This window comes from Sceloporus occidentalis, unplaced genomic scaffold, assembly GCF_023333645.1.
Source record: "Sceloporus occidentalis isolate IW3139 unplaced genomic scaffold, rSceOcc1.0.p SCAF_7, whole genome shotgun sequence".
Classification (NCBI taxonomy): Eukaryota; Metazoa; Chordata; class Lepidosauria; order Squamata; family Phrynosomatidae; genus Sceloporus; species Sceloporus occidentalis.
Window position 1 is genome coordinate 7,631,460 of NW_028316987.1, and position 24,692 is coordinate 7,656,151.

The window sequence follows — 24,692 nt, forward strand, 5'->3', positions numbered from 1 at the left end:
GTGTCTTAAATATGTTTTTAGTGTTCTAGCCATTTTAATCATGTTTTTAATAATTGTGATGTTTAATTTCTTTTTAACTTTTGTAAATGAATATTTTAGTTGGATCTTTTAAAAATTATTGTAATCAGCCTTGGATTCCATTTTGAGAGAAAGGAATAATATAAGTGCAATAAGACTAATAAATACACAAACTTCTATCACCCCAGCCACAACATGGGCATTGTACCTGAAGGACAGCAGAGCAGGAATGGATGGTACTCATCATCAACAGGAATGGGTAACAGCTTATGTGAGAAACAGCCAGGGGGATAGGGTGAAAGAGCGAGAAGCACAAGGGGAAAAACATCCTGAACTACAAGGTTCTTTTAAGAAAGTCTGAATGCAGCCAGAAATGTGTATATGGAACTGCCTTTACCTTTCTAGGCTAGCTTTATTCTCAGGAAAGCTAGAAATGCCCTCTCTATATGAGAAAATCCCCACAAAACCTGTTGCTTGTGAGAAGCCAATGGATGTGCTGGTTACCACAATTTAAACTACACTCCCCAGTTCCCTGACACAAGTATGACCTTAAAACAGGAGTGGGGAACATATGGCCCTTCCGATGTTGTTGCACTGCCACCCTTACCATCCCTCACCACTGGCTCAGGTTTATGGGAGTGGGCAGCCAACCATGTATGGGGCAGTAGTTGCTCCCTGCTGTCCACTTGTGAACTCATCTTTAAATTCAGGCACCTCTAACAAAGTTGACTTGCACCTTACTACTTTTTTTTTAATCTAGAAAAGCTGTTCAGTCCTCCAAGTAAGGGCTAAATCTAGCTACTTACCTATAGGAAAACGGATGATCTCATAGTAGTCTGGAGCCTCAGATTTCTTCACTGGCTCCATGAATGGCCAGGCACTGGGATGAGTCTAGAGGAGTGAGAGAAAAGCAGCACATTAGCACATGAAGAAAGGGGGGCAAAGTGCAGCCTTCCAGATGTTGCTGAACAGCAGCTCCTAGCATCCATGTTGGCTATAGCTCATGGGAACTGTACTATCAGGAGAACAGACTCTTCCTCTGACTGGATATGTGTTTCTGGCAGGAGGTAGGTTACCAACCAGAATTTATTTTTATTTCTTTACATTTTTTTTAAACACCCAGTTTGCTGAAGAGTTCTCTGTAAGTTAAAAGTCTACATACCTTATTATGAATCTTAGCTAGTTTCTGGTAAAGTTACTATTTTATTCTCTATTTTGAATTTTCTCTCTATTGTTGTCTTTTATTGTTGTTGTGTACCTTCAAGTTGTTTCCGACTTATGGCAACCCTAAGGCAAAGCTATCATAAGGTTTTCTTGGCATGATTTGTTCAGAGGGGTTTGCTACTGCCATCCCCTGAGGGTCAGACAGTGTGAACTGCCAAAGGTCACCCAGTGGGTTTCTTTGACTAAGCAGGGATTTGAACCCTAGTCTTCCGGAAGTTGCAGTCCAACATCCCTTGAGGTCTGTATGATTCTCACTTCTGACTAGATGGCCACATGTTTCCCAGCATCATTTTAGATGAACAGACAGAAAAATCAGTTAAAAGCTTGGGAAAGCTTATCAGTGCATATACGGTTTGTGCTTAAAAACAAATTAATTCCCACATTGGATAACTTGTGCAGGTTAAAAAGGGGGTGGGTTTGTGAGATATGGGAATGTATGTTTTAATCTTGTAAACTGGCCCAGTTTTGTTGCACAGAGGGGCGGGATAAAAATAAAATTTATTTATTATTATTATTATTATTACTATTAAAATCAGTTATTCAAAATCAGCCTCTATTCACATAATTCACAAACCAAAATGCATTTTTGCAAAAAATTCCAAGCACATTTTGAAGATGGGTGGGCTGAGGCTTCCTTGTCCCACTGGATCAACATTAGGCAATTTCAGGAAACTACTGTGAATTTCACTCCATCCTGCCATCTGGTGAAATGTCACTGCTTTGTTGTTGTGTGCCTTCAAGTCATTTCCAACTACAGCGATCCAATCACAGGGTTTTCTTGCCAAAGGGTTTTTGTCTTTGCTTTCCTCTGAGGCTTAAAGAGTGTGACCTGACCAAGGCCACCTAGTGGGCTTCCAAGGCCAAGTGGTGATTCAGACCCTGGTCCCCTTAGTCCAATGCTCAAACCACTATACCACGATAGGCATAGCTAAAATATCAATTAATCAAGTTACCTTGATTTGTGCAAGGAGATTTTTCAAGGTAGTATACAACTGGTCTGGATCTTTGAGCTCCTTCCTAAAAGATAAAAATCAAAGTTCACACCATCAATTCCCTACGAGAGATTTGCCACCCTGTTTTTGTTCACTTATCTGCATACAATGTTAGTTTTTATTTCCCTTTATTATTCTAGGGAGTGTGGTGGAATATTGCCAATTGTTTTTTTTTTTTTTTAATCTACACCACAGCTCAAGGATGTGACATTCGAGACATTGCTAGCCTGAAGAGTCCACATTCCTTGACTGTTGGCTATTCTGGCCAAGGTGAGCTGCACTTCATCCCTGGTGCAGTCTACTAAGAAAGGCACAAATGCCCCAGAAACTGTGTCCTAGGATGAAACCTGGCTGATATTTTGTGAAAAGCAAGAAGGGGACCATTAACAGGTGGGCCTTTGAGACAGACTCAGAAGAAAGATAGACAGCAATCAGAAAGATAAGCTTTTTCTAAGAGTTTTCAAAGTCCCCTGGACACATTAAATTAGTAATGTTCACAACAACTTTACTTGCTGCAAGTAGAGGAGAGGTGTTGTAAGGTAGAAGTATCCAAAATGTCACGCTGCTTACCCTTTCTCCTTTCCCAGGGGCTTCCATCCCGTTTCCCCTGCAAGACAGAGGGTATATACAACATATAATTTCAAAAGAAACTAGTGGTCAAGGTCCAATTCAAAAGACAGGTCCCACAGTGCTGGTACTATCAAAACTAATCAAAGCTTCAAAACTAGTAGTGGTCAAGGTCCAATTCAAAAGACATGGCCCACAGTGCTGGTACTATCTTTTTAGTAGTAGTAGGTGGTGAGGAGACAGGAGATGCTGGAGGTCATGTCTGCCTTTGTTTTTCATCGGGATAGAGTACTCCAGTGGGTCTAAGGGCCAATGTTTCACTCTCGGGACCCTTCATGGGCTGCAAGATGTGCCAAAAAAGAGGCCAGGGAAACCAGTCAGAAGTGGTGAGAAATCAAGTTCTGGTTTTGAAAACCAGGTACTTGTTTGATGTTAAATAGCACTGGAGGAGGCTTTAACATTTTTGAAAGGTGAATTCTTACGCCTGGAAGTTTTCACATGAATCAAATTAACCTTTGGTGGCCATGAGTCTGGAGCACTCAAGAGCTGAAAAATCAACACTGGGGGCTTCTTGTGGCCTTAGAATTTAACACTGCCCACCATCAACCTTTCCCAGCCAGAGGCCCTCTATATGTATTAGCTTACAACTTCCATCATCCCAGGCCAGCACAAATGGATTCTTCCTGTCCTATCTCCAACTGAGTGGAAGCTGGTGGTAAATACACAATGCCCTGGGAAACAAACTTTTCCAGTCTAAAACATATCCAAATGTGTACACTTCTAGGGTTGAAGAGTGGGTCTAGTAAAACTCAGGCAAAGCAGAGAAGGTAATGCAATTTTTCATTATAGCAGTTTCCAATGTCCCAAATGAAGGGGGAATGAATAAGGAAGAAGATGTATCCTAGATGCTTGTGAGCACTGGAGAAAAAGACTTCAGTCTGTCACTCCAAAAAGTGAAGATAGAGCCAGAGCAACTCAAAAGCCATCACTGCAAGTCCTTAAGGTTTTGCAGCCTGAGACAAAACAGCAAACAGTGTCCTGCTTCCATCCAGTAAAGATGTGTAATATCCCAGACTAGTCAAGTTATTTTGGTACCTGAAGCAGGAAAATCCCATAAGGAGGAGGAGGTTGTCCTCCAGGATTCCATCTGCCATGGAGAAATGTCTAAAACCTGGAAGAGCCAACACATGTATGGCAACATTTATGCAAGATTTTTTCTTGTAGAAAGGGTGCATGCGTGCACAGAGAAAGACCTAAATGAAGACTGTAAAAAATGGAGAGGGGGACAGACTGTTCTCTCCTGTGGCTGCTTCCTTCTTGTATTAGAAGCCATATACCTCTGTATTTCAGTTGTGATGTGTGGGTATGGGTGAGGAAGGGAATGTGTGCCCATGTCCTGCTGGTGAGCTAGTTACTGGGAGAGCAAAATAAGGGGCTAAGCAGGCCTTTGGTTTCATCCTATAGAGCACCTCTTATATTAAAAGGCATCTTGCTTGGCACAACTCCAAATCAGCTCCATCCTATAAATCTGTAGCTATAAGAAGTCGTGATGCCTAAGAGGAGTGAAGGGGTGGGAGGCAAAAAGAAGACAGAGTACCGCACAATCTCTATGCCAAACACCCCAAAGGCTGACCAGTAGCAAGCCCTATAAACTCACGGATGCCTGGAATGCTCTCGATGGGGATATGTCGAACACCTTCTTTGAAGCATGTTAGGCCAGGGTAGACTTTACGGATTTGGGCCTGCTTCCTCTCTATCAGCTTCTTGATGATCTGTGAGGGGAAAAGACCAACTGACATTTTTAGATTGCCAGGAAACCTCAGAGCGCCCATCAAGCCATGGAGTAGGTGAGAGAACAAGGCAAGTATATAACTGAGGGAGAAGGTGGCTGCATCATCAGGTTGTTGAACAAGGAGCTCTTTCGTGTTACATTATTATAATACTATGATTTTACTTTAACTGCCACAGCAACATCCTTTGGGATTTGCAGTTTGCAGAGAGGCAATTAGAATTCTACTCACCAACAGCTCTATCTTTTTACAGTGATGGTATTGGGTGCTCCTGTGAGGGAAAAGGCTTTGCTGACAGCAGCAGTGTTGCTGGTACTGTCTCCCATGGCAGACAGGCTTTTAAGGAGCCAGACTAAATGTGCCAAACAGCCACTGATAAGAAGCAGTAATGGGGGCATGACACTATCGGAGGATCTCCCAGGCACAATAGCAGTGATACCATAGTACTGTGCAGGAGGCAGAGTAAACTCCTTTCTAATGTCTTTTATCTTGAAAACCTTATGATGAGACAATCCAAAATAAAACCAGAGAAAGTATCAGAAAATGAGACTCCCAGGTCTGAAGACACTCAACAAGCTACAGAGGAACAAGTGTAGTGTAAGAAGCAAAAACTGTGGAGCATCCAGTGGAATAAAAAAAGCACAAGAGGCATACTTCAAGTTGGGACTTTTTATTGCCATAAAGCAGTGATGTCCAAATTTGGCCCTCCAGGTGTTTTGGACTTCAGCTCCCAGCATCCCAGACTATTGGCCAAGGTGGCTGAGACTTCTGGGAGCTGAAGTCCAAAACACCTGGAAGGCCAGAGTTTGGACATCACTGCCATAAAGGCTTTTATACTAATAAAGAGACCATCTTTCAGCATCTTGAGGCATGTCTCTTATTTCTTCTGGGGAAGTGGACTACGAGGCATCTGGAAAATGTCACATTGGAGAAGGCAGCTAAAATGGATTGTACCATTCAGGGATGTTACACTAACATTTCTATTCCCAGTGACCAGAACAGTGAACATGCATTTTTAAAGTTGCTGAAATTCTGTACATGATGCCCATTTTATGCATGCAAACCATGTCTGTTTTTAAAAACACTGTTACTCAGTGAGACTTCAACATAGGGTGAGATTCTCAATTCATTAACAACCAAGCAACAAAGCCCCAAATCTGACTGACCAAAGAGCTACTGAAAGGCAAGGCACATTTTCATCTTCTTGCCTTCCAGCAAAATGCCTCACCTCCTTTTGCTTCTTGATGATGTGAGAGAGCTCTGTGTAGGGAATCCGGGGATTCAGTTCACACTCCATCAAGGTGGCTCCCTCATAGTCCTTAATGTAGCCAAGGTATCGGGTCTTGGGGACCTTGATGTCTTTGGAGAAACCCTGGAGGATACAAATCACAATTCAGCAAATAATAAAGATAGGCCACACATGCCTGAAACATAGTACCATCCTCTGCCTTCCTCAAGGCTCAGAACTAACTACCTCTCATTCTACTTATCACATTTAAGATGTTAATTGTTACAGGAAAAGGATGCCAACAGACAGATAGGCTCTAGCAAAACATGAGTCCAGAAACATCTGGAGGGCCACGGTTCCCCCCTTTCTGGTTTACTATAACTCACACAACAACTTGCACAACAGTAGCCTCAGGTGGCATGTATTCTCTAGCTGTCTCCTCTCCCACATTTAAGTTCAAATGCTTTTTTTCACCGTAGCCTATGATATCATCCAGACCCAAAAATGCAATTTACCTTAACCCTGGTTAAGTCTAAAAGTCAGCTTCCAAAGCTACCCATAGTTAATATTAGCCACCATATGTTAGTCTGGATTTGTAACCAACTGGTGGAGAAAAGATGATGCAAAAGCTTCTTCCTCCCAGCTACATCGGAAAAGGGAGGAACATGTGAACCCAGGACTTATTGCAGTTTTTTCTGCTCAGGCATGTCACAGTAAACTATGATTTGGTATGATGTAAAAATGTGGCCATAAGTAACAGCCAGTTCCAATTTCTGGGAGGAGAGCAAGCCCACATATATTTTTGATACTGATTAGTTTATTAGTTGGATGCATATCTTGTCTCTCCTCCTGTGAGTTCAAGATGGTGTACATGGCTCCCCCCCAAGTATAAAAGTATACTCATAAAAGTATACTTATACTCCCAAAAATAAATATATACATACATACTCTCTCATAACAAAGCATCACTATGAGATACAGCAAGTTAGGAGAATGAATAGCTCAGAAGGATGTTGAATCTTCCCAAGTCCCAGTCCAACACTTTAACCACTACGCCATACTGCCCCTCTTTATTCACAGAATGGTATACACCTAAACACAAAGCCGGCTCTAAACAATCTTCACTAATATATTTCCAGTACCTGCTTCTTAAAGTAGCCAATGGCATACTCATCCGCATAGGTGAGGAAATAGAGAATGCTGTGCTTGATGTGGTATTCTTTTAGGTGATTCATTAGGTGTGTCCCATAGCCCTTTAATAAAGCCAAAGGAGAATAGGTAAATGAATGTAGTGAAATCAAGAGCTTGGAATAAGACATTTATAAATGTAATGGCCAGAATCCTCTATCACAGTGCATGTTACATTACTTTATGTATACTTAGCTATGTAGCAGAGGCACTAAGAAAGCCTGTTAGTGAGTTGCAAAGATGCATAATGGATCAACAGCAAGACTGTCTCAATGCACATCAACATTCCCTAGTTCAATGGTTCTCAAACTTTGATCCCCCAGGTGTTTTGAACTCTAGTTCCCAGAATTCTTGGCTTTTGACCACAGTGACTGGGGCTTCTAGCTGAAAACCAAAACACCTGGAGGACTAAAATCTGGGAATTACTGCCCTAGCTGGTGTCCTGATGCACAACAGGACCAATGCACAATCAGTAGCCCCTTATTGGATATGGACATTATGGAGCTACCTAGTTCAAATTCCTGCAGATGTAATTCCTCTTATAAAGATGCAAGTCCTCAATAGGATTCCAGCAAATAACATGTGTTGTTACTTTCCTGAGGAACAAATAGCCCTTGTGGTCTCTTCCAACTTTAAGATTCTATTAACATTTCTTTCTAACAGCAATGGAACCAAACCACCAAATGTTATTTTATAAAGACAGTTCTGCTATTGCAATTGCTAATCTTTATGTAGGTAAGGTGGCAGGGGTGTATTTTTTTCTATTTGAAAAAAGATCCCAAGCTGTTGAAAGCTAGATGAGATTGTCCTTCTCCCCAGCAACTACAGAGTGGGGGAGGCCACCTAGAATGCCTTGAGAATCCTGTTGTTCTGTTAACAGGATGCTCAGTCTAGACACTCTCAGGAAGTTGTGAGCAGCAGCCTTCCACACTTTCTGGACTGTATTAAAGTCAGTGAAGGAATAAACAGGTTCACATACTTCTGTGAATGATGTGAGAACCTCATTTACAAATTGAAAATGAAAATGACACAGAGGGGCTATACAAACCACCCCTAAGGGGCGGCGAGAGGCCGTCCCTTCTTTAGCTGGATCGAGGCTGCAGCAACCTCATGCCATGGCCCCGATTCAGGCTTTGGAGGGTACAAAAAGCAGCTCCTTTTTGCGCCCTCCAAAGGGCGCCATAGCTGTGGTGTCGCAGCTGTATGGCGCCCCTTCAGTGCTGCATCATCTGGACGCAGCGCCGGAGGTGCATCATGATGCCACACACCATCTGGAGCGGCATGCGGCATCATGGCACCTTGGGGGTGGAGTTATCTAACACCTTTACATAATAAAAAGGTAAACAACAGCATACAAATAATTTAAGATTTTTTTCTGGAGCCAAGGCACCTGCCCATGCGGGTAAGAAGTGAACATGTTACTAGTGAAAAGTAACTTGTTCCAAGCTCTGGGAAACCTTGGGAAGAGTCAAATGACTGAGTAGTCATTTTATGCAAGGAAAACTTAAATTAATTTACATAATCATGTGCAAATTAAATTACACCAATTTCAAATTAACTTTAAAGTAAATAATTATCAATAAAGAAGTGTATGATCACAGCTGGAATTGCTTGCTTGTCTACTTTTCATACTTCCAGTGAAAGATACAAAGGGGAAATCTGCACAGCTTCCAAACAGCAGTTAGAGAGACCGAATGTCTCCAAGCTAGTTTTAGATGTTTTGCTGCTGGAGGAAATATAAGAGTGCACTCCCAGCCCTATGCAGTATTTGCCCCCCCCCCTCTTCTTCTGCCTTTTAATTCAACTGTTATGTTTCTATTTCCCAAGATCATTACCATGGTATAAACCTCATTTCACTTATCTCCACTCACCTACATTCCTAAAAAAACCAATCCTCTTCATCATATGACTTTTTATCCTATTTTAGTCAATTTTCTGTTAAAGATCTCAGTGTTCTGTCATGTATATTAATTACTATAACTGTTTTTTTTAAAAAAATCTCTTTTACCATTCAACTTTCACTCTCCCTTTTGTCCTTTATATTTCTTAAGCTCTTATATTTACTTCCAATCATCTTTACCACCTTGCTCCCCATCTTGCATTTTTCTTTCTTTGTGCATCCTGCCTTATCAAAACGTCCCCTCCAGCTATGTCTGTTTGCCTGTACTCCCTTACTTGGAACATGTTCATTTCGTTGTTTGCATGCTTTCTGCTTTGCAGGTCCCTATTACTGGAACTCCCTGTCTCTTGGTAATATCCAGCTTGCTCCTTTACTCTGTTTGAGGGCACATATCATCTGAACTTAGTTTTTCCCTCCAGGACAACCCAGACTGAAGAGAAGGGGTGGCTTCAGAGCAACATATATATTAATTACTGTAATTGTAATTAACATACAGCCCTCACCAGGTGAAATCTTGCTCCTGGGTGATGTTCTTTGTTGCCAATGTTTGAAGGCACATTTAAGGGCATATACAAGCACAATGCTTATGAAGGTTTATAAATTACTGTTCCCGTCATCTCTGGCCAAGAAGAGAATGATTGACCTGAACTGAATTTCAGCAACTCTAATGGGTTCTGATATGGACCCCATTCCAAATAAGGAAACAAATATCCCCCAACAGCCCTACCTTGACTTGCTCATTTGATGTCACAGCACAGAAAACAATCTCCGTAAATCCCTGGGTCGGAAACATCCGAAAGCAGATGCCGCCGATCACCCGGCCATCCTTGATCAGTGCCAAAGTCTTGTGCTTACTGTCAAAAAACAGAAGAACACAGGCTTGGACCAGGTAGTGAAGAAAGGAACATTCAGCACATTCTCATCTTAAGCTAAATACAGGATTACAGTGATATTTTCTGGTCTATAGCTTTCTTAACTTTTATAAATTTCTAGCTAAAATGCTAAGAATGGTAAGGTTTTGTTGCAGAGATGATCAGAAACTCCTAGTTCCATTTTAGTTTAAAAAATTCAGTTCCTAGGGGGGAAAATGATTGTTAAAGCAGATAAGCTTTTGTTGTGAATATGTGCTATCTGCTTTGATCAGAACAAATCAGATCCTGGAGGTCAGCTTCGCAATGCTGATTTGGCTCTAGGTCTCATTTTAGTTTGCAAAAAAGGTTCTTCCATTCATATTCATGAGTCTTTACTCTCTTCCTATCCCAAGTCTTTAACTTGTCCCATTCCAAGGACTGAGGGTTTTGTGTAATGTACACAGTCCTAACAACAACAACAATTTTATAGTACACCCACTGTACAGCTGAGATTGACCATATCAGCTAGAGGATTCTGAGAGTTGTAGTCCTCAAACCTAATGCTTCCAAACTCTGAACATTACAACTGACATCCATTACATCCAAGAAGGAACCACTCCCCAACCTACGGGTCAAAAACCAGGCGGGTGATGTACTCCTTGGGCATTCGAGGCAGTTGGTGTGAAAAAACATTCTGCAAGCCAACCAGCCACATGAGAATCTTCTTGTTTGATTTCTGAGAGAGTGAGTTGCCAATGACGTGGAATTCAATTATGCCACGACGTTCCTCAAGTCGGGCTGTCTCATCTCGGGCTGCATTTGCTGACAGCAGGCTGGTCTGCGTATGAAGGAAAAAATATTGATGGGAGTTACAATCATATTTGCACATACAGATTTGAAACATGTAGATGAGAGTGATGATTTGCTGTCCCAACATACAGGGGTGAAGCACATGAGGTGCCCAATATCTTTAAATTTTTTATTTGTTTTGGTATGCAAATCCAATAATCTCTCATTATTGGCCATTCTGATTTAAACTGATGCGAGCTCCAGAACAAAAACATCTGTAGGAGTTGCCCTCTCCTGAGTTAACCTGATTTTACTCTCAGAATCCTTTGTTTCTAATTTCTCTTTCCAAAATCCATATGACGAAAAATTGAACAGGCAATAGTTTTCAAAAGTGCATCCACAAATTAAAACTACCATTATCTTGCATTAAGGGCTGCTTAATTAAATAATGTGAGCCTGCCAAAATCTTGGAAAAATATGTAGAATTTTAAAAAGGAATATTCTATGAAATTAGTGGGAAAGAGAATCTTTTCCTCAGTGAACTACAAAGGAGGAATGAGGAACATCCTTCCTCTCACAGCTACATTTTCCAATTACAGTCGTCCCGCCTTTCTCGTGGACTTGAGGTCCGTGGTCTTCAATATTAATGGAGGGGGCAACCTCCAAAATTTTCAATGGGGCATGCCCCATGGATCCCCCACAAAAATGGAGGGCCAACAGTAGAGGACACAAAAAGCATTTGAGTGAGCCATAGTGACAATACTGAAGGCCAAAACTGAAAGTGGGCAGAGCCTCACATGCCTTGACATATCTGACCAGAAGATCTCAACAGGCTTTAGTTTAGTACAAGAGAAAGCCATTTCTTTCCCAAAACCTCCCTACCCCATCTTAGTTCAATAAGGGGAGGTGGGGCAGCACTGAGCACCACGAACAAGCAAATTTGACAATATATTCATTATTATTAGAAATGTTTTATTTATCATTGTTCTGCTTGCCGGGGCTCCAAAAGCAATGCACAATATATGCCAACTGTAACTATGCCTGATAATTGTTTTCCAATATACCATGTGGTCATGCCATAACTAAAAGATGGTGAAGACCTTTTCATTCATACCAGCAATCATGTTTTAATGTACCTCAGGCCCCAACATGGCTGCTGGATCTGTGATCGTCAACATCACTTCATTGACAAGTTCCATTGGAATGTCACCTAACACACGGATCCGCTTGGCATCCTCAAGACTCAAGCTCTCTGGAAGTTTTCTCTTCTCACCTGTGAGAAGAAAAAAAAAAGAGGAATATGGCTCAAGGCGTATGAGTCTGAAAGCAATTAATGTGATTGCCAAAAATCATGCTCCACAGTCTTGGCATACAGAATGCATTTCCTCTAATTGTGGGTCTGATTTCTATGCAGTAAATAGCTTTGAGGTTTAGGTTAGGTTCAAGACACAATTTTGCAGTTGGTATAGTTCTTCAAATCCATTCCAGTTTAGGGGGATCATATCCCATGGTTTTCTTGACAAGATTTATTCAGATGATGTTTGACCTTTGCCTTCCTCTAAGGATGAATAAGTTTGATTTACCCAAGGTCACACAGTAGGTTTTCATGATTCAATGGGGATATGAATATTGGTTTCCTAGAATCCCAATCCAACATTGAAACAACTTCCTCTTATGCAAGACATGGCTAAACATCATGTATAAATTGAAAGTCAGTGAAATTATGAATCAAATTTGGGTTTAATCATAATTAAAGAAAACCTAGTGAAACCAATGGGACTAATTTCAGTTTCACTAACTACAATGAGCCTGGATTCAATTCAGTACCTTTAGACCAATCTTCCACATCCTAAGTCCCTCCAAATGTTGTGATATACAGTTCTCATCACTCCAGCAAGCATGACCTCTGGAAGCTGGAGTCCAAACTATCTGGAGGGACACAGCTTGTGGAAGACTGCTTTTAGAGTGACCATATGCAAGCTTCTGAATATCACAACACTCTTTATTATGTCTGGAAGGTCAAACAAAGAATTTTTTAAAAGATTTAAGTAATGTCTTTCAGTGAAGGCTTCCTTCTAGGCCCTTCACTTCTAATGTTTTGATCTTCTTTCCAACCTTCTGCAACCATTCCAGCTGACCTTACCTGGCACAGAATCCAATGAGCTGCCATCAAGGTTTATGGATGCCAAGGATGAGCTACAGCTCAGGGATTTGCTGAAAAGTGGAGTGCTGGCTGCAGGTACAGTGCTGATAGCTGAACAGAAAAATAGCAGCGGTAATATGCAGCCCTTTTAGAACATAAAGCATCAGCAATAGAGAATGAAGTTTGAATGGTTTGGCTCCCACCTCACATGTAGTAGAAACTTTCACAGGATTGTACCTTGCCTTCATTTTCTTAACTCAGGGCAGCATGTGTAAGGTTCTTCCATTATAAAACTCACATAAAACACATCAGACATGTAACGTTGGGAGAATGAGCCTTTTGCTAAGTTGCCCCACAAGCTTTGTGGCCTAAGGAGTTCAACACAGATCTTCCTGGCAAAGGCTTATAATGTCTTTTCCTTGCTTTCAACGTTGCGCCTCCAGTTAATTTAGGACTTCAACTCCTGCCATCCATCAACCACAACCAGTGGTGAGGGGTGATGTGATTTGTAGTTCAAAAACCCATCTTGAAAACATCTGGTTAGAGAAGGATGATGATCATCATAATAAAATTGCCGAGGAGTTTCAATTCAAGATGGCTAGATCTACAGTCACTCCTCCGTTTTTGTGGATTTGGGAGTCGGCGTCCCTCGTCTGTTTGCAGGCAGCAAACGAAGGGGGACAAACTGGGGCATGTCCCCATTCAACTGGACTTGAATATTGGCGATTTCCATTTTCATGGGGGGGGGGGGGGGGAGATCTGAAACGGATTCCCTGCAAAAATGGAGTGGTGACTGTAGTTTTGTTTGACTGTGTGGAGAGACTTTCCCTGTAAATGGATTGGCTTCCTCTGCTGCAGGTACCTTTTTAAATACACTCTTATCCCCATCCTTCCATCTCAAGACATGACAGCTGGATCTTCAAAAGAAACTTAAATCTCACTCACACACAACCTTTTGGCTGCACAGTAACCACAGGGAAAGCCTGCATTTGCTGAGTCCCATCATCCAGTGAGCTGGTCAATTGCCATAAATGTGAACCCTGTCCCTATGCTTTGTCCCTAGCTATTCTGCAATGCAAGGAAGGATTGTAGTTCAGGGAGATCATACCCTTTCCCCCTCCCTCATGTTCTTTTGGCATGCAAAGAATCCAGATTCAATAATCAACACTAAGTTTCAGAAATTCAGAAAGCCAGGCTGGCAAAGATCTCTACCCAAGACTTGGAAAACTGCCAGTCAGAGGAGACTTTATTGGGCTTTACTTTACTAGCTGCCTACTTCTCCCTAAGGCATCTTTATGGAATGAAGATACCCTCAGTATTTATTTGAATACTGTTCAAATGGATACCAGATAGGATTCCAAGAATTACAACATACCTGGACGAGGGACAAGGGGGGTGCCTTCTGTCGCAGGCATAGTAAAGTCAGCTTCCCATATTGGAGAGCTCTCCCCATAGATTTCTTCCTCCAGCATTGACAGAAATCTGAGGAATGAGGAATGGAGAGCATTCAGTATGGCAAGATACCTGGAGGGGACAGTCCTACAAGTCTGCTTCTTAAAGTAGAGGGAACTAATGCAGGAATGTTGAGAGGAAGTCCATGTGTAAAGAGAACTCAGTTCTGTTCTGTTGCTGAAAACAAATTCTTGAGCTGAGCGTATACTCAAGAGGTACACTAGTCCTCAATTCCAGAGATTAAGAGGTAAAGTTTCCCATAGCAATGATAGCAGCTAGAATCTAAAAATACTAGCAGCTGCAATGATCTGTCTCAATAGATGAATTTGAGTAGCAGGTCTTTTGCAAAGCTAATGGGTCTTAATTTCCCACTCAAGACCAAGACATTGCAAAATACTTTCCATTATAACCAGGATACGATACATCAATATAATCTAGTTAAGAAATCCATTCCCGTATAATGTCACCATCTGTAATCATCAAAAAGCATTTGTCCTTCAACCTTGTGAGCTCTGGCTCTGTTTACATCTAAGAACACAGATCTCTGTGTGTGTGTGTTGCCTTCATGTTGCCTATTGACTTACGGTGATCCCATAATTTTCATAGGGTTTTCTTAGGCAAGGAATACTCAGAGGTGATTTGCCATACCTTCCTCTAAAATACAGTCTACAGCAACTGGTATTTGTTGGTGAGCCCTTTGCCATCTACATCATCAGACCTCAGAGGGAGAGCCCTCCCTCCAGTCCATCTGCCTTGGTCCAGGCCTCAGAGGGAGAGAAGAACTGCTGGACCTGATCCCCTTCCCCACCACATTCCCTTCTCCTTTTGTGTCGTGTCTTTTTAGATTGTAAGCCTGAGGGCAGGGAACCATCTTATTAAAAATAATAATAATTGTAAGCTGCTCTGATAGCCTTTAGGGCTGAAGGGTGGGGTATAAGTACTCTAATAAATAAATAAAAATAAATACGAAAAAAATACCCCAAAAAAGCCTAGTCCACTATCTGTATATGGTTCAGATTATTTCCAAGGGGGTAGCCTCATCTGTATACTGCAGAAAAAACAAGGAAGGGAATTGTAGCACCTTAAGAACAAGTCATACTTGGCACAAACTTTTGTGGACAGAAGCCCCCTTAGTGGACCCTGACATTCTAATTTCTAACAAATACCTCATGAACATCACACCTGAAATCTCCCTTCCTTATGTATGCCCTAGAACATGAGTGAACAAACCGCACTCCTCCAAGCACCATTTTTGGAGTCAAAAGTATGGTTTTGGAGAAAATTTTTTTTTAAAGGTTTTCACCCTTCAAAAATGGGCAGGGGGCATTTGTACCATGTTTTTAGCATCCCAGGTGATTTTAAGTCCAGGAAAGGTCTTTTTCTAAACTAGGAAGTGGGCTGCTTGCCTGAAGGCACCTTTTCAAATATTTCTGTTCTCTGTCCTTCCTGCTTAAGACATGATAGCTTGATCTCTGAAATAAACAGTTAAACATTTATTTAAAATTGCCTCTCCTAGGCCTAAAACGACAAAGAAGAGATTAAGAAACATGACAAAAATGACCCATATGCCTTCTAGAGGGCATTTGGGGACAGAAATTTGATTCTATGCATTGTGTATCTGTGTGCATTGCCCTCCAAAGTCTCCTGGGGGCTAATATGGTCCACTATTCTCCCAAGGCTGCCCATCCCTGCCCTAGTTTAATGCATAGCTTTGTCATTGGTCCAAAACACACTGCAGAAATAATCCAGTTTGAGACCATGTCAACTGTCCTGGCTCAATGCTGGGGAATTCTGGGATCTGTAGTTTTGTGAGACATTTAGCCTTCTCGGTCAGAGACCTTTGGCACCACAATAAACCACAATTCCCAGGATTCCCGAGCACTGAGCCAGGGCAGTTAAAGTGGTCTCAAACTGGATTATTACTGCAGTATGTTTTGGACAATGGTTACCACCTCAGGGAGAAGAACTAGGTCTCAAACTCCTGGGATAAATTAATTGCACCCGTTGCACTTGCACATACATGCATGTCACACACACAGATACGGACATGTACAGACACACACACACAGGCACGCACGCACACACACACACACACACACAGCCTCACTGCTTCATGGATCTAGTCTTACTTGGGGAAATGGGTGAGGATGAGAGTCCGTTTCTCTGGCACCAACTTGTCTTTCTCCACTCGGAATTTCTCCAGTAGCTGCCGACGAGTGACTGTGAAAGTGGATTTGAGGAGATTTCGCCCAAAGACCTGGGTGGTTTCATACCGAGGGAGGCTGTCACAACTCTGGGGAACATGGCAGTAGCATAGCCACCTGAGGAATCGGGGTGAGGACAAAAGAGAAGGGAGCAAAGAGAGGCATCACAGACAATGAGAACCAGTGGTTACAATCCTCAGATGTCACAGGTTTCAATGTGCACCCTGATAAGGCACTGAATTCCCAGTAAATGCATGTTTGGAGGAAGAAGAATAGGTTGGAAGGGAAGAGAGAAGAAAACTGGTGAGTAGTGATTCAACTACAAAACTGAACCCAGAACACAGGAAACTAACTTTTATAGGCAGCATAGTGCAAGGATACACAAGCTGGAGCTCCCTGGATATTTTGGACAACAAATCCCATAAGACATGGCTAGCAGATAATGGTGAGGATGATGGACCTCCAAAATATCTGAAAGGTGCCAGGTCATTTGTCCCTGGAACAGCAGTTTGGCTCCTGTCCCAGACCTCTGCAAAGTGAGAAACAACTCTGCTTTCTGCAGGACTTTCCTTCCTCTTGAAAACTTCGTACTATCCAGAAGTTAGGCTGCTCTGTTCCAAAAGCTGAGAAGCACTGAGTTTATCAATTATCAATGAGTACACAAGAGAGAAGCGATTGCACTTTCTGCCAGCACAGAGACATTAAATCTTTATCAGTATGTCAAGACATTGTAGATCAAAACTCAAATATTGAAAATCGATGCCCTGGCATAATTTTTGTCATTATTAATAATTCATTTTATCCTGACTTCCCCCCCCAAAACTGGAACTCAAGATGGCTTCCAAAAACTAAAACAATTACCAATAAACGTATACACAAAACACAAATAAAAACACAGAAATTATTGATTTAATTTGTTTAATTTAAATTTTAATTAATTCTTGAAAAATTAATTAATTTAATGCAATTAAACTTTCTATAGCATTAAAATCTTTTACAACAAATCCATTACAAGACAAAAATTATTAACTGGCCAAAAAGCACACTTAAAAACTCTGAAGTCAGTTTCTAAAAGCCAGTTGGAGCAAAATAATAATAATAATAATAATGAGGATTATGATGATGATGTTTACTTGCCAATGGACAGACAACAAGGCAAAAGCCATTCTAATCTCTCTAGGGAGAGGGTTTCAAAGAATGGGAGCACACACCAAGAATGCCCTGTCCTGTGTTCCCACCAAACATGCTTGGGAAACTGGTGAGATCAAAAGAAGAACCACCTCCAAAGTTGAGCTGGACAGGCTCATGTAGGACAACACAGTCCTTCAGAAAGTGTGAACCCATTATATATTATAGGACATTATAGGTTGTGAGTCTTGGCTCTACATCTCTACTTCCTATACCTCTCTTCTCCCAACTCACCTGGTATAATTGACTTTATAAGTTGCCACATCATCATTTTGTGAGCGCTGGCGAAACTGGGATGGTGTTTCCAGCTTCCAATAATTTAGGCACAAAAGAAACATTTTGGAGAGCTCGAACATGGTCTGCCGTTCCTTTGGAGGCAGATGGCTGAATTTGTACTGCACAAAGTTTAAAACACCCTGGAGAGGAGAAAGGAAAAACCTGGTGGGTTCTAGCAGCAGGACAAGGTGTAACCAAAGACCCACTAGCCATACATGGCTCCAAATCTCCAACAAATGGGGTTATCCTCTATGAAACCCCACCAGTTGATGTAGCTGATTAATAATCATAAACATATAATTTTTGCCAACATTAACACATAGTATTTACTAAGCACTGTACACAGAATAAAACAAAAAAGTCCCTGCCTATAGTGTTACAAGCTCAAAAGCATGACAGAAAAAGGATGGCAAGAGGAAAACAAACTGAAGGTTTGGACGATTTACACTGAGTACTCCATCTTCATGTTGCCCTGATCAGATAACACAGGACCAAAATCTCAATCCAAGTGCAGACTGCCTTAATGTGCAGTTTGGCAGCAAATCCAAGCCATCCCTCCCTTAAATCAAGTTTTTAAAAAACTATATTTTGCTCCAGACTTTTTCCAGCGTGACACCTGTTGGCTGTTTACAGTGTCCTGTTCTGCTGCTTGACACTGGCACTGCCTGCACAGGTCACTCTCTCTGAGGTCACAACAAGGTACCCAGCCATGTGATTGATGCTAGGTGCTTCATTTTAAACTCAGAGGCGGGTTACAGACCACCTGTTTGGGGCGGGCTGCACCCGCCCCTTTCCCCGCTGTATCGGGCGGGGCCTTAGCGTTCAGAGCGGCAGCCGTTGAGGCCCCGATCCGCCGCTTTTCAGGCTGCGGGGAAGTGGCAAAAGGCCCCTTCCCCGCAGGCTGGAAAGGGGTGTCCTTGGGGCTTCAAGCCGTGTGAAAGCTGCGCCCAGCGGACCAAACCAGGAAGGAGCTCCGAAATGGAGCTCCTTCCTGCTCCGCACTAAGGGCACACTAAGCGCCCTGGCGCGGAGCGAGGACGTCATGTCCGCGCCGCCCCGTATAGAGGTGGCGCGGTCGTGATGTCCTCACGGCGGCGGCCGTGTGGAACGGCCGCTGCCATTTTGTGCGTGCAGAGCGCGCACTAGGGTTAGGGGGGTGCGGAAGCACCGCCCCTTTCTAACCCTAGTATTCGCTCTGCACATACTTTCCTGCCCGTTTGTAAGATGGTTCCTCCCCAACCCTCCTGGTAGCACATGGAGGAGGAAGGAGCCACCTCCAAACACTGGATGATGTTTGATGCTTTCTGAAAGTAATTTTCACAGCTCCAATGATGTGCCTGTAGAATGTTGGTTTCCTACAGATTGTTTCAGTACACAGTACTGCATGTCATTCTTTGAGCTTACTTTTAAATTCTGGTTTTATTGAGCATCCTTCTGTACTTTTTTAAAAGAGTCTATGTAGCTTTTTCTCTCTATTGCTTTCTTATGTATATCATCTCAAGCTCTTATCTGGAAGAACAACCCTAGAAATATTTTAAACAAACAAATAAATAAACCACAGCATCTTACCTGTTCAATATTTGGTTTTTCAAATGGGGGGCTTCCAAGTGATCCCTCAACAACTGGGCGGCTCATTTGTAGAATGCATTTCCTTAGGAGCTGCAGAGAGAAAGGGGATGATTCCATTTTCCTTGTGCTTGTATTAATTACAATCTTTCAAAAGTTTTGTGGAATCAGAAAGATCCCCATAATCTTTTCAGAATGATTTTAATCAAGCTGTGCCCCATGCTCATATGGACATGTGTCATGTCAAACTATTTAAGGGGTTTTTAGTCAGGGCTCAAAAACTAAACTGTCAGAAGACAGACAACCCTCTCTTACATAAAACACAGAAAGGTCTCTTATCCTGATATTTCCAAACTAGCTCTTGGACCCCCCCCCCCCCCCACACACACAAAAGCGGGTTGGGGATGACTTACAATGAAAAAGATGGACTCAAGAATAACTGGAGGAGAGGGCAAGAGGATAGAGCTTGGAAACATTACTTATTGGACAACATGCTGCCTGGGGAATTTTGAACACTGTAGTCCAAAAAGGTAAACTTTATTGAAATCCGGTTAGATACCAGATTGTGGAATGCTTTGCCAGAGGAGATCCCTCAAGTTTCCAGTCTAGACAGCTTTAAAAAGCTGCTAAGACGGGATCTCTTCCGGCAGGCTTTCCCCAAATAGAACAATCGGCTAATGATTCCTCCCTACCTTAAGTATCATTCTACTATTTCCCAGTAGACTGTTATTATCTGTATTTTAATAATTGATTTTATATTGTAATGTGTTTAATCTTTTGTTAAGGGGAGAGGTTAGATATAATATTGTACAGACTGTATGTAGTGTATATTGACTGTCTTTTAATCATGTAAGCCACTTTGATTGTTCCTGTAACAAAAAAGTGGGGTATAAATAAAAGATTTATTATTATTTATTTTACAAAATCTTCAGCAAGTGTAAAAAGGAACGTTGGGTACTTACCGTAAGACGTTCGTTTCCAGCATGAGAGGGTCCTGGCATCCTGAATACTGGGTTATGTACCTCCCATTTGCTCCTGTAGGCAGGGACAAAAGAAGACCGGCCCCTATATAGGGAGGAACTCACCCTCCAGGGCCTCAGTCAATAACAAGCCAAGCGAATAGCAGCACACTGAACTAACCTTTAATTGGTAAAATCAGATAATACAATAGAATAACCTAAGTCATCTCAAGAGACTAAAATGTATGGCAAACAAACAAAAGAGATAACCAACAAACCAGCGAACAGAAAACGAGGGCGGTCCTCCAACAGGTCGAGCTGAGCCGCAGGGTGGCACCCAGGGAGGGGCAGGATGCCAGGACCCTCTCATGCTGGAAACGAACGTCTTACGGTAAGTACCCAACGTTCCTTTTCCCAGCAGAGAGGGTGCCTGGCCTCCTGAATACTGGGATTTACCAAAGCCCTCTCAAGACGGGCGGGAGGTGCCTAAGAGGATCCTGCGGCCTCAGCCACTACCTGTTGGAGGACCCTCCTACCGAAAGCCGCCTCGGCGGACTGAAACAGATCTAACTTGTAGTGTCTAATAAATGTCGAGGGAGACTTCCATGTCGCGGCCCGGCAAATCTCAGCCACAGAGGCATTGGTGAACAGAGCCGCCGAGGTAGCCGCACTTCTTGTGGAGTGGGCCACCAGTCCCTCAGGAGGGGTGAGGCCTAATGTCTTATAGGCCTCAGTGATGCACGCCTTGATCCATCTGCTTAGCGTGGAGACCGACACCTTGCGACCCCGGGACCCTTGGCGGAACGACACAAACAAGGATTCCGAAGACCTAAAGGGCGCCGTCCTTTTGATGTAAATCTTAAGCGCCCTGCGGACATCCAGGGTGTGCCAGATCTTCTCCAATTCTCTTTGAGGATTGGGGCAAAAGGAAGGCAACAGAATGTCCTGTGAGGCGTGAAAAGTCGAGTTAACCTTCGGCAAGAACGTAGGGTCAGTCCGGAGGCACACAGAGTCTGGTCTAAACATGCACAGGTCCCTGCGGACCGACAGCGCCCCGAGCTCAGACACCCGCCTCGCCGAGGTGATGGCGACGAGGAAGACCACCTTAAGGGTGAGGTGTTTCAGAGATGACTCACGAATAGGCTCAAAGGGCTCCACCGTCAGGGCCTTGAGGACCGTGTGAAGGTCCCAGGTGGGGAAGCGGTGTCTAGTGGGCGGTGCTTTGTTGGAAACGCCCCTTAGAAGCCTCTTAACATGAGGGTGAGTCGACATAGCCGACGCCTTATCGTGAGGCAACACCGAAGTGATGGCTGCCACCTGTCTCCTGACCGTGTTGGGCCTGAGGCCCTTCTTGATGCCGTCGTGGAGAAAAAGAAGCAAGTCTGAAATTGAGAAATCGAGGAAGTTGATCCGCTTGAGTTTGCACCACCTTTTGAAGGACCTAAAGGTGGCCTCGTAGATGCGGTTGGTAGATGGTCGCCTGGATGATAGGATGGAGTCTACAACCTCGGCGGAATAGCCGCACCGCCGGAGCATGTCGCGTTCAGCCTCCAAGCGTGAAGGTTCAACCAACCTGGGTCGGGGTGAAGAATCTGGCCCTGGCTCAGGAGATCTCGGCGGTGAGGCAAAGCCATGGAGGCCGATGACATGTCCAGGATCTCGGAGAACCACGGTCGTCTGGGCCAGGCCGGCGCCACCAGGATGACATCCGAGTTGTCCCTCCGGATTTTGGCCACTAGTCTGGTCAGCAGAGGAAGTGGTGGGAAGGCATAGACCAGCGTCGAGGGCCACTGGAGATTGAGGGCGTCGACTGATTCGGCCCCCTCTGTCAGGAACCGGGACACAAACCTGGGTAGCTTTGTGTTCACGGGGGAGGCGAACATGTCTATCTCCGGTTGGCCTAACCGAAGGGTTATCTGACGAAACACCTCCGGGTGGAGAGACCACTCGCCTTGGTCGACGTCCGTTCTGCTTAACCAGTCCGCGATTGTGTTGAGCTCTCCTCGCAGATGTTCTGCCTCGATGGACATGAGGTTGGACTCGGCCCACTGAAACAGAAGGCGGGATTCGCTCATCAAATCCTTTGATCTTGTTCCGCCCTCGCGATTGAGATGAGCTTTGGTGGTGACATTGTCCGTTCTTATGAGGACTGGTTTGCCAAGAACTGACTGCCGAAAAACCTGGAGGGCCAGCCTGACAGCTCTCAGCTCTAGCCAATTGATGGGCATGGTTCGCTCTTCCGGCGACCATCTCCCCTGAATCATCTGTGGGCCGCAGTGAGCCCCCCATCCCCTCAGGCTTGCGTCGGTCGTGATCTGAACCCTCTCTGGGTACCAGATCGGCCGGCCCCTGAGGATCGCCGGTGAGGTCCACCACCGCAGGGAGTCGAGGACCAGGGGCGTCACCAACGTCCTGACGGGGGATCTCGACGCTATGGCTTCCTGAAACGGTAAGAGGAACCACTGGAGGGGCCTGGAGTGGAACCTGGCCCACGGAACACAGTCCCTTGACGCTATCATGAGGCCCTGCAGGCGGGCCAAAAGACTGATGCTGGCTCTGGGTTGCTCTAGGACCTGGGAGACTGTCGAGGAGATGGCCTGGACTCTGTCCGGTGTGAGTGAAATCAGGCCTCTCTGTGTGTCGAGATGAGCCCCTAGGTGGAGAATCTGTCGAGAAGGTTCTGTGGAGCTCTTTTCCATGTTGACCAGGAAGCCGTGTTGTTCCAAGGAGCGAAGAACCTGCCGGACATCCGCCCGACCCTGGAGCAGCGACGGGGACCGGATCAGGAGATCGTCCAGATATGGATAGACGTGGACTTTGTGTGATCTCCAGTGAGACACCAGAGCCACCAAGACCTTGGTGAACACCCTCGGGGCCGATGATAGGCCGAACGGCAATGCCCTGTACTGAAAGTGACGGCCGTTGTAGGCGAACCTCAGGTAGCGCCTGTGGTCGGGATGGATGGGAATATGAAAGTAGGCATCCCGCAAGTCCAAGGAGGAAAGAAAGTCTCCAGGCTGGAGTGCCTCTAGGATAGATTTGAGGGTCTCCATCCGGAACCTTTTGTAGGATATGAACGAATTGACCCGTCTCAGGTTTAAGATGGTTCTCCAAGTCCCGTTCTTCTTTGGTACCAAAAAGAAGGTGGAATAACAGCCTCTGTGCCACTGAGAGACTGGAACCTCCTCGATGGCCTGGAGGCGAAGGAGGTCCCTGATGGCATCCAGCAGGAGGCGGTGTTTGGCTGGATCGTTTGTCTTTGGAGAGGGGATGAATTTCTCGCTGGGCGGGCGGCGAAACTCTATGAGGTATCCCGATCTTAGGGTGTTGAGGACCCACTGATCTCTTGTGGATCGTTCCCAAACCTTGACAAAGTATCTCAGCCTGCCCCCCACTGGGGGCGCCCCGTCATTGCTGTTGTTGTTTCTTTGAACCTCTTCCACCTCCGGGCTGGCCCCTCTGTTGGAAGGGCTGGCGGGCCTGCCTGGGCTGGGACTTAGAGTCGCCCCATCGCTGGCCGAAGGGTCTAGAGTCTCTGGACTGGAAGGAGGGGGAGGAGGGGGAGGCGAAGGGTCTGGAAGAACGAAAGGACTGCCTCTTGGACCTAGTCCTAGGCCTAGCCTCTGATTTGCGACCACCTGGCAGGGACTTCTTTTTATCCTTATCCTCGACCAGAACCTGGTCGAGAGACTCACCAAATAATTTAGTCCCAAGGAAGGGAGTGAAGGCCAGATTGTTCTTGGATTTGGCATCGACGTTCCAGTTTTTTAGCCAGAGCTGGCGGCGAACGGAGACCGCCGCCGCCTGGGCCCTGGCGCAGTATTGGACTGCGTCCAATGTCCCATCGGATGTGTAGGCCGCAGCCAATGCTATCTTATTCAGGCCCTGCCTGAGGTGGGTCTGTTGGAGGGGAACCTCCTGGAGGAGCTCCCTCGTCCACTGGAGAGAGGCCCTAGCTACAATGGAGGCTGCAGCCGCCGCTCTGATAGCCACTGACATAGCCTCGTGTGCCTTTTTGAGGGCAACCTCGGCTTTTTTATCCTCAGGCACCTTCAGGGTGTCCTGGCCCTCTCTAGAAAACACAGTGGAAGAAACCAAGGCTGACACAGGGGCATCCACCACCGGGACCTGGAGTCTCTCCATCACCGATGGAGGGAAGCTGTAAAGCTTTTTTAGGATGTTAGGCAGGGGGCCCGAGGCCGCCGGCCTGTCCCATTCAGCCCTAATGACCTCCATGAGGTTTGCAGGACAAGGAATCTCGGCCATAGGGGGGGCAGGGACCGGGAAGAGGCCCTCTCCCACCCTGGGTAACTCAGACTCACGGGGGGCCCTGCTCTCAACCGAGGGGGGAATGGCG

At 44.5% G+C, this 24,692-nt stretch overlaps 1 protein-coding gene across 1 annotated transcript in view; it reads right to left on the reverse strand.

Annotated features, from left to right (window-relative positions):
* Positions 1 to 24,692, reverse strand: part of LOC149309107 (histone acetyltransferase KAT2A-like) — a 35,382-nt gene that overhangs the window by 2,785 nt on the left and 7,905 nt on the right. The window contains exons 4-17 of the mRNA XM_089531802.1: positions 19,380 to 19,469; positions 17,769 to 17,950; positions 16,272 to 16,463; positions 14,066 to 14,172; positions 12,691 to 12,801; positions 11,684 to 11,820; positions 10,388 to 10,596; positions 9,635 to 9,761; positions 6,962 to 7,072; positions 5,820 to 5,963; positions 4,459 to 4,573; positions 2,805 to 2,841; positions 2,196 to 2,259; positions 825 to 909 (exon numbers count right to left, since the gene is read on the reverse strand). Of these exons, the coding sequence (XP_089387928.1) occupies positions 825 to 909; positions 2,196 to 2,259; positions 2,805 to 2,841; positions 4,459 to 4,573; positions 5,820 to 5,963; positions 6,962 to 7,072; positions 9,635 to 9,761; positions 10,388 to 10,596; positions 11,684 to 11,820; positions 12,691 to 12,801; positions 14,066 to 14,172; positions 16,272 to 16,463; positions 17,769 to 17,950; positions 19,380 to 19,469 (1,711 nt within the window). The remainder of the gene's footprint in view (positions 1 to 824; positions 910 to 2,195; positions 2,260 to 2,804; positions 2,842 to 4,458; positions 4,574 to 5,819; positions 5,964 to 6,961; positions 7,073 to 9,634; positions 9,762 to 10,387; positions 10,597 to 11,683; positions 11,821 to 12,690; positions 12,802 to 14,065; positions 14,173 to 16,271; positions 16,464 to 17,768; positions 17,951 to 19,379; positions 19,470 to 24,692) is intronic.